The 9,835-nt window shown below is 49.9% G+C and overlaps 1 protein-coding gene across 5 annotated transcripts in view; it reads right to left on the reverse strand.

Moving 5' to 3' along the window:
• Nucleotides 1–5,935, reverse strand: part of LOC108295896 (snurportin-1-like) — a 12,719-nt gene extending 6,784 nt beyond the window's left edge. Inside the window, exons 1-2 of one of the 5 annotated variants that reach the window (XR_005198285.1) lie at nt 5,593–5,926; nt 1,188–1,350 (exon numbers count right to left, since the gene is read on the reverse strand). Coding sequence is in view for 4 of the 5 variants with exons in the window: in XM_017518238.2 (XP_017373727.1) it covers nt 1,188–1,345 (158 nt within the window). In the remaining variant the exon portion in view is untranslated. Of the gene's footprint in view, nt 1–1,187; nt 1,351–2,577; nt 2,966–5,030; nt 5,161–5,592 lie in introns of those variants that run through there. The other 4 variants (XM_017518238.2, XM_037734807.1, XM_037734805.1 and 1 more) reach the window with 4 other exon arrangements.
• Nucleotides 5,936–9,835: the final 3,900 nt, after the last annotated feature.

The raw sequence follows: 9,835 nt of genomic DNA on the forward strand, positions 1-9,835 counted from the left end.
GGAACTGGATAGCTAGGGGACAGAATTAGGAAGACTTCACCGTATACTCTTTTATTTATTTTATTTTATTTTTTGAGATGGAGTCTCACTCTGTCACCTAGGCTGGAGTGCAATGGCATGATCTCGGCTCACTGCAACCTCCACCTCCCAGGTTCAAGCGATTCTTCTGTCTAAGCCTCCCAAGTAGCTGCGACTATAGGCGCACACTACCATGCCGGGCTAATTTTTGTATTTTTTGTAGAGACAGGGTTTCGCCATGTTGGTCAGGCTGGTCTCGAATCTCTGACTGCAGGTGATCCACCCGCCTCAGCCACCCAAAGTGCTGGGATTACAGGCATGAGCCACTGTACCTGGCCTCTTCCATATATTTTAAATTTTCAACCATATGACTGTATTAACTATTCGAAAATAACTAATGACATTTTTTAAAATGGGGAGAGGAAGAATCATCTGGGAGAGTATTCTGCAAGCCACCCAGAGCCACAGGGAACCATCTTTGCCAAACACATCCAGTGATGCAACACTGGGCAAAATGCAGACTGTACGGAAACGATGCAGCTGTTAGTCATCTCTTCTGATCCCTAATTCCTTAATTTATGACCCGGAAGAGGCCCATGCTGCACTGGGAATGTAAGGATCAGTCCTGCCTTCAGAGCAGCTCAGCCCCAAACACTCTTATCCTGCTCTCTTTCCCTGTCTGCACATCTTGGCACTTAGAATTAAGTGTATGGAAGACATTTCCTCAGATTCCCTTAGGAATTATTTGTCTTCAACTCCCAAGAGTGAAGGCAGATGGGAAGACTACAGCAATCCCAGCGTTCAGAGTGCAGGAGCCACACAGAAGCATCCCAGGGAATGTGGGGAGTGAAAGTCTGGGCGTGGCTTTCACAAGTTCCTGGACCACAGGGCTCAGTACTGCTGCCAGGAAAAAAGGAAGAACTTAACCGAATAATTGAGTTTTTGCTTTCAAACCTTGGTCCTCCCTACTTCCTCATCTTTTCCTAAGCTCTGGGTATAAAAGAAAAACCTACCTCTGCCAGGATTTACCCCTCCCAACCTTGTGGGCAAGAAGATCAGCCTACAAAGGGTCTACTTTGAAGGGGACTCTGCAGACAAGCCTAGAGCCTCCTGAATGGTTCACAGCTCCTAGCCCAGAGAATGAAGCCAAGGAGTTAAAGCTGCCTTACGATTTCTGCAGTTCCAGTAATCGCTGGCGGGGCTCACTCTGCTCCAAGGAACTGAACTTGGACTTGTACTGGGACAGGCGGGGGTGTGGGGCAGCTGTGCTGTTCAGATCTTCAGACACAGAAAAGCTACTAGCCAGGGCTCGACTCAACTCTTCCATCTTCCCTACAAAGGAAAATGTAAGAAAACAGTTCATTCATTTCATATCATCTCCTGTATACAGGCAGTTATGATATAATATGATGGCCACATTCCTCAAAAAAGCTTAATGTAAAATCACAATTGTTTCCATGAGAAAAAAGGAAGTTAAAGGCTGAGTCATTTATTAGCAATAACATTATTTTCCTACAGATATTTTATTGATTGGTTTTTTTTTTTGGAGAAGGGTCTCCCTCTGTCACTCAGGCTGCAGTGCAGTGGTACAATTACAGCTCACTGTTGCCTAAATCTTCCAAGCGATCCTCCCACCTCAGCTTCCCCAGTAGCTGGGACCACGGTGTGCACCACCATACCCAGCCAATTTTAAAATGTATTGGTACATACAGGATCTCCCTATGTTGCCGAGGCTAGTCTTGAACTCTCAGACTCAAGCAATCCTCCCTCCTGAGCCTCCGAAAATGCTGGGATTACAGGTGTTAGCCACTGCACCCTGCCTCTTCTGAGTGGTTCCTCTATAGTCTCCTGAACAGCTGTCACTCAATAACCAATACAACTCTCTATGAAGTTTATTCAATTGGTTCTTTAATTCTCAGCTAAGTGCTAACTCATATAATGAAAATTTAGCTCCAGAGGAAACACTGGTTCCTGGAGGAAGACAAGAGGAGTCAAAAACCCCAAGCCCTGGCCAAGCATTGTGGCTCATGACTGCAATCCCAGCATTGCCAGAGGCCAAGGCAGGAGGATCACTTGAGGCCAGGAGTTCAAGACTAACCTGGACAAGGTAGTGAGACTCCATCTCTACTTTTTAATGAAGAGTAAAAATGCCAGGCTCGCTGGCTCACACTTGTAATCCCAGCACTTTGGGAGGCCAAGGCAGGTGGTTCACAAGGTCAGGAGTTCGAGACCAGCCTGACCAACATGGTGAAACCCCGTCTCTACTAAACACACAAAAATTTGCCAGGCGTGGTGGCATGCGCCTGTAATCCCAGCTATTCAGGAGGCTGAGGCAGGAGAATCGCTTGAACCTGGGAGGTGGAGGTTGCTGTGAGCCGATATTGTGCCATTGCGCTTCAGCCTGGGTGGCAGAGTGAGACTCCATCTCAAAAAAACAAAAAAAGAGTAAAAAATTATTTTAAATTATACTTTATTAAAAAAAATCTGGCTGTCACTTCCTCATATTCTGGTTTTATTTTGTTTTTGAGTAGGCAGAAAGAAGGTTTCAAGGCTGCTTATGTGGGACTCGCTTGGAAAAGAGCTAGGTCGTGGAAGGCTGTCTAACAAGTAACGCCAATGCTCTAGCAGTGTGAAGAATTTCCATAAAGTACATTAGGGAACAAGACAGGCATGGATAGATGTCATTTTGAAAACACATTTCCCAGTTTAGGTGGGCCCTAAAGAATGGGAGTGGGGAAAAAGGGGAATTCACACTTCATTCACACTCCTGAGAGCCTTAGACGGTAAGAAAACAGGAACATTTGGGAGAAATCTGACTCGCACTGCTGGGCTGGCCCAACCCTCTGGTTCTAGTGTAAACCGGAGGGCACCTCCCGTGCTTCACCTCCATCCCACGCCAGGTCCAGTGCGCTGAGCACCAAAATCAACAGGTCCGTTCCAGAGCCTTCCCAGTGAAAATACAACTCCACCAGGCGCAGTGGCTCACGCCTGTAATCCCAGCACTTTGGGAGGCCGAGGCGGGTGGATCACAAGGTTAAGAGATCAAGACCATCCTGGCCAACATGGTGAAAACCCCATCTCTACTAAAAAAAATAAAAAAAATTAGCTGGGCATGGTGGCGCGTGCCTGTAATCCCAGCTACTCAGGAGGCTGAGGCAGGAGAATTGCCTGAACCCAGAAGGCGGAGGTTGCGGTGAGCCGAGATGGCGCCATTGCACTCCAGCCTGGGTAACATGAGCGAAACTCCGTCTGAAAAAAAAAAAAAAAAGAAAAGAAAAGAAAATACAACTCCAGAGGCCTCTACTTGGCCAGTGAGTTACTTTCCGTTGCACAAGTGAAGTCAAATGTCTTTGTTGGTTTGAAATATTAGATTTTGTTTAATTAATTATTTTTCTTTACCTTGGTTCTAAGTCAAAGAGGAGATTTTGTTTAAAAGGAACTTAAAAATTGTGGTTTGCCAGGCGAGTTGTGCTCGCCTGTAGTCCCAGCTACTCTGGAGGCTGAGGCAGGAGGTTTGCTTGAGCCCAGGAGTTTGAAGCCAGTCTGGACAATATAGCAAGACCCTGTCTGTAAAAAGAAAAAAAAAAATCATGGCATATCATGAAATTCACCATCTTAACCATTTTTAGCTGTACAGTTCTGTTAAGCATTGTCAACACTGCTGTGCAATCAATCTCCAGAACTCTTTTTATTTTCAATAACTGAACCTCCATACACTTTAAACATGGAAAGAACTTATTTTGAGATGGAGTCTCATTCTGTCACCAAGGCTGGAGTGCAGTGGCACGATCTTGGCTCGATACAACCTCCGCCTCCCAGGTTCGAGCAATTCTCTGCCTCAGCCTCCCAAGTAGCTCGGATTACAGGCACCCACCACCATGCCCAGCTAATTTTGTATTTTAAGTAGAGACGAGGTTTCAACAACTTGGCCAGGCTGGTCTTGAACTCCGGCCCTTGTGATGCACCTGCCTCAGCCTCCCAAAGTGCTGACATTACATGCATGAGCCACCATCCTGACCAGAAGGAACTTTTTTAGTAGATAAGATTAGCATATTATCAGTGTGAATTTGGAATGTGTCTGTGTTTTTGTTTTGTTTTGTTTTGTTTTTTAATGAGAGAGGGTCTCCGTCTGTCTCCCAGGCTGGAGTGGTGCAGTGGCATGATCTTGGCTCACTGAAGCCTCCGCCCCCCGGGTTCTGTACTTTTGTGTAAGTTTGAAAGCTTTCATAATAAAATTTTTTAAAAAGTCATTATGTCTTCAGTTCATCACCAAAGTAATGACCGAATCGAAAGCACCTTTATTAGGTGTTATCATACTATATCTTGGTGTGGGCTCCCGCTCTGCAAGAACCACAAAATCTGAAACGGACGTCCTGGATACAGGGGCGGTTCCTTTACCCTCCTTCACGGCGGTTCTTGGCGGGCTCCTGCTGTTTCAACCTTTTCCTAGGACCCTGCTGCCTCCAAGTGTTCGGGCCTCAGCGCAGCTGGTTTTATTCTCCACCAGGATCCTCCTCTCCACTCCCTAAAGTCCGACCCGCCCAGGACCTGCCCCTGCTCCACCCTCCCTCCCAGTCTGGCCCCCTCCCTCATCCCGTTCCCGCTCCGCCTTCGCGTCTCCGGCTCCCGCACTCCGGCCTGGCGTCCCCTGGGTCCGCATCCCGGCAGCCTCCGCGTCTCCCTGCCCCCGCTACCGGGCTCCCGCCCCGGGGACGCTCTCAGTTCCACTCGGCGGTGCGCGCCGCCACCGCCCCGCACTGCCTTCTTCTAGGCCTGGGGTCATCTGGGCCACGCACGATTCGCCCCTGCCCCACAAAAGTCCCTGAGGGGTCCTGGCCGGGCAGGACCGAGTAGAAGAACAGAAACGCTCCTAAAGGAGGCCCCGGCCGGGCTCTATCCCTCCAGACGGTGCCGCGGGAGCCAGAGTCCGGGCCGGCCAGAGGGAGTCACAGCCCGGCGCCGAGAGGCAATTCAGGAGCTAGCGGGGACCGGGCTCGCGCCCAGGGACTCACCCAGACTGAGGGGACCGTCGCGCGCGCCGCCGCCGCCACCGGGGCCGACCCATCACCTGCCTCGGGAGAGCTGGGCCCGCCCCCTCGGCGGCGGCCGCACCGCTGGGCCCACAGGCCTCCCGCCCGGAGTTTCCGGCTCCTCCCGCCCTGGCGAACGCCCGGCGTTCCGTAGCCTGCAGGCCGTTACTTCTGCCTTCAGCGGCTGGGGCGCTTCCCATCCGCTAGGGCGGGGCGCCTCCTGCATTGGCTTTGCGCTGTCCGGGACCCTTCCTGCAAGGTGACCGGCCAGGCCGAGGCCTCCCTCCTGGGCACAAGCTTTTCGGGGCTCCTTTCGCGGACGGGAGGAGGCCGATCTTGCGGCCCGGCATTCAAGGCCCTGGGTCCTGCCGCCTCCCGCGGATCCTCCTGGGCCTTAGGGCTGCACCCAGAGTCCCCTTCTCTTCCTGCGCCCGCGCTCCTAAAGGGGCAGTGCCAGATTCCTGGATTACCGCTCCGAACCCCTGGCACCGCGTCAGACACAGACCTGCGCTCCCCGCCTGCCCTGAGAAAACCAGGTACACACCTGGATCGCTGCCCGTTCGCTGGCTTTGCGAGCTGCTTTCCTACTCGGCTGCGTGCTGGGGAATGGCAGGGACCTGGCTTGATCCCTACTCGGGTAGCCAGCGTCCAGCAGGAGGGATGGCGCTCAGTAGACCCTGGGTGAAGGAAGGATTGACCTGGTGCAAGGATCAGGGGAAGCGGCAGAGACTCGGGAGATTCGGTCCCACCAGGGTGTAGCCTCTGCAGGGCGCCACTGCTGAGATTAATTTTTTTTTTTTGATTTGGAGTCTTGCTCTGTTGCCCTGGCTAGAGTGCAGTGGCGCGATCTCGGCTCACTGCAACCTCCGCCTTCCGGGTTCAAGCGATTCTTTTGCCTCAGTCTCCGGAGTAACTGGGATTACAGGTGCGGGCCACCACGCCTGGCTAATTTTTGTGTTTTTAGTAGAGACAGGGTTTCACCATATTGGCCAGATTTGAGAGATTACAATTTTAAAACTGAATACTCATGCCTGTAATCCCAGAACTTTGGGAGGCCGAGGAGGGTGAATCCCCTGAGGTCAGGAGTTCAAGACCAGCCTGGCCAGCATGGTGAAAATCCGTCTCTACTAAAAATACAAAAAGTAGCCGACTTGGTGGCACATTCCTGTAATCCCAGCTGCCCAGGAGGCTGAGGCAGGAAAATTTGGAGGTTGCCGTGAGCTGAGATCATGCCGTTGCACTCCAGCCTGCGCAACAGGGTGAGACTCTGTCTCAAAAAAAAAAAAAAAACTGAATATTTATTGAATGCTTACTTTCAGCCACAAACTGCTTCACACCCATTGTCTCATTTAATTTTTTTCCTTTTTAAGCCAGTAGGTATTAAATCTCATTTAATCATGACATGAGGAAGTACACACACTGAAGCTCAGAGAGGTTAAGTAATTTGGCCAAAGTCACACAGCTTTTGTGGAAAATGTTTGAATTTGCTGAATGTTTGATGTATAGAGAAGTTGACTGCTAACATGTTACAGAAGCAAAGTTTCCACCTTTGGCACATTTTGAGTCCACAGAATGCTGAGATGTGGACTTGTGTATTTTGTGCACATTACACCATACATTCAGATTAAAAAGAAAGGAAATTAGGCTGATGAAAGATTATTACTGTGAGGGAAGCCATTTATTTCCTGCCTGTTGCTTGCTGGCAGAAAAAGTAAAATAGCAAGAAGCTAAAGTCAGCAGTCAGGCGACTAGCTGATGCCAGTGGCCCTGAGGGGCTGGGGAAATAACTCCCCTTCTGTAACTGGTATCTATGTTATCTAGAAACCTTGAGAATGTAGCAGAGGAATGTTCTGCCTCTGACCCAGGAACCTGCCCCCAGTCACACACTCCATGTTTGTACAATCCAGACTCCCGGTTAGAGTTGCGTCTGCCACCAGGTGATTTACTGCCTTTGTTCAGCTCTGGTGACCCTTCCGCTTCTTCCCTTTCCGTCTGTGCCGAATATAAATGAGCAAATCAGTGAAAGCCAAAGACTGTGAGCTCAGCTGCCTGGCCAACGGGCAATAACACAGTTTCACCTCTGCTCCCCGTTTAGAGTTGTAAGCCCTTAAAAAGGGAAAGGAACTGCTCTTCGGGGAGCTCGGTTTTGGGATACAAGTCTGCCGATGCTCCATGGCTGAATAAAGTCTCTTCCTTCCTCACTCCCGTGTCTGAGGGGTTTTGTCCACGGCTCGTCCTGCAACATTTCTAGACTGGTAAAAAGGGTGCTGGGGCCCTGGAAGGCCAATTTTTTTGGACCTAAGATTTTATTTAGGTGGCTCTTTCAGTGGCCAGGCTGAGCAAAACTGCACACCAGAGTATTTATTTGGTGCTTCCACTAATAACAGCTCATGTCTGTCTGATTTCTGAGACTCACAAAACAGAAGCCCAGGGCCTGACTTCACTAGGGAATTTTGACACCCAGGATATTAGGTATTTTGTGTCCAAACCACCATCCCTTACAACCGTGGAGAGCGCATGTAGTGGTCAGGACTGCACAGAAAAGAACAGAGACCCTAAACATTGGAGGAAAATAGACTGAGATTGAGAAAGAAGTTCCCAAATCCATGCACGGAGGTCCAGGAGAAAGGTTCCAGTTCCTCACTCACACCTAGCTGAATAACTTCCCACATCGCTGAAAAAACAAAACCAGGCCAGGCACAGTGGCTCGTGCCTGTAATCCCTGCACTGTGAGAGGCCAAGGTGGACGCAGCCATGAGTTTGAGCCAGGCTGGGCAACATGACAAAAACCCATCTCTTAAAAAAAAAAAAAATACCCAGGCCTAGTGGCACGAGTCATGGTCCCAGCTACCTGGAAGGCTGAGGTGGGAGGATCACTTGAGCCCAGGAAGTCAAGGCTGCAGTGAGCTGTGATCCTGCCACTGCACTCAGCCTGGAGACCCTGTCTCAAAACAAACAAAAATCAGAGCACCTGGCCCAGGGGTTCATTTAGAACCAGTGGATGTTTCAGAAGGGGCTACCTCTGGAGTCTGTTTCAGAATGTCAGCCACATACACACACTGTGCTTAGTATCTTTAAATCAATTCATTTAAGAAAAAAAGCCTGACTACATTTATTTAAAAGGGCAACATTGGCCAGGCACAGTGGCGCAAACCTGTAATCCCAGCGCTTTGGGAGGCTGAGGCGGGCAGATCACCAGGTCAGGAGATGGAGACCATCCTAACACAGTGAAATCCCATATCTACTGAAAATACACATTAGCCAGGCACGGTGGCATGTGCCTGTAGTCCCAGCTACTTGGGAGGCTGTGGGAAGTAGAAAAGTTCCTTTTTAAAGTTTCCTTTTTTGTTAAAGAATAAGTGTGCTAATAACTTTGTTAAGCCCTATCCTATGTAGCTGTTAGACATGCCATGCTTGCAGGCACATAGTACATTGTATGTCCTTGTACTTAAACAAAGATATCTGTGCTGGACGTGCTCACAGGCATGTCTCTCCATTGCTTTTTACCTGCTTGGAAAAGTTTTGAGTTGTTAGCCAACTGGGTTTTAGTTTAGATTGTGAGGTCTGGCTCCAGCCAACGGAGATCAGACACAGCAGTAAGGGCGACCCCAAATGTGTAAGGAATAAATTTGTGTGTTTTTCTTTGTTCACTGTACTCTCATGGCAAGATGGCTAGTGAGAGTACCCTTCCTGCCGTCCAGGAAGTAAAATTTGCGCTGCTGAAAAATCCTTTGTCTCAGTGCTAATTTTTCTTTGCAGCAGCAAGCATCTATTTCCAACAGAGGCAGAGGCAGGAGAATCGCTTGAACTCAGGAGACAGAGGTTGCAGTAAGCCGACATCACGCCACTGCACTCCAGCCTGGGTGACAGAACAAGACTCTGTCTAAAAAAAAAACAGCAAAAAAAACCATGAATCAGTGCTGACACCAACGGGGAGCTCTAAGAGCTGCTCAGAGGCTGCAGCAGTCAAGGGGGGCTCCTGGAAGAGAGGGGACCACAGCCAGGCCTGAAGGACCCAGGATGGAGCAATAGAGAGGAGGGCTGATGTAAGGAGGGAAGCAGGCCTGTAGGGGCTTGAGATGGGTAGGGACAGCAACACCATGCCGGCGTCCCGGCGCGGGACAGATGTGCTCTGTGCCCCCACACCTCGGCTCCAGGCTCAGCCTGCTCCTCAGAGGCAGGTGAGAATTCTATGTGGGTACTTACCGAGGCACCCCAAGCAGGTTGGTTTAGCCTCCTGGTGTGTCCCGGTGAAGGGAACTGACAAGAACTGTCCTTCTTCAGGCAGGACCAGGAAAGAGCCACCAAGGCCACCAGCCCCACTTGACTTCTCTCTGCGGTTCCCTTTCTCCTCGGCTCAGGTTTGGTCTGGAGTCTCTGCTGGTTTCTCAGCAGCTCTCCTCGCACAGACCAGGACCCGGTTCCAGGCTGGTTCTAATAGGCCAGTGCTTCCCTAAGGATGAGAACGGGTGATTTAGGCAGAACAGAAACAGGAAGTTAAAGAATGTTGAATGACAAAGTGAGGACATTGCATTTTCTTCCTGTCTGGTCGCACCTGAAGGAAAGTCCCAGGTTGGTCCCGTGTCCCAAGTCTAACAGTGACTAACCCTCCCTTTCTGTTTCTTTGTCAAATACCACATCTGCTTTATAACCTTCCCTTTCAATAAAGGGAATAAAGACAGCAGACCTCAGATTCAACGCCAGCACCATGGCCACTTAACACCGGACAGCACTGTTCTCCTGGAATACTTCCACATCTGCCTGGTCCTGTGATTTATTTTCTTTTT

Source organism: Cebus imitator, unplaced genomic scaffold (genome assembly GCF_001604975.1).
Source record: "Cebus imitator isolate Cc_AM_T3 unplaced genomic scaffold, Cebus_imitator-1.0 Scaffold664, whole genome shotgun sequence".
Classification (NCBI taxonomy): domain Eukaryota; kingdom Metazoa; phylum Chordata; class Mammalia; order Primates; family Cebidae; genus Cebus; species Cebus imitator.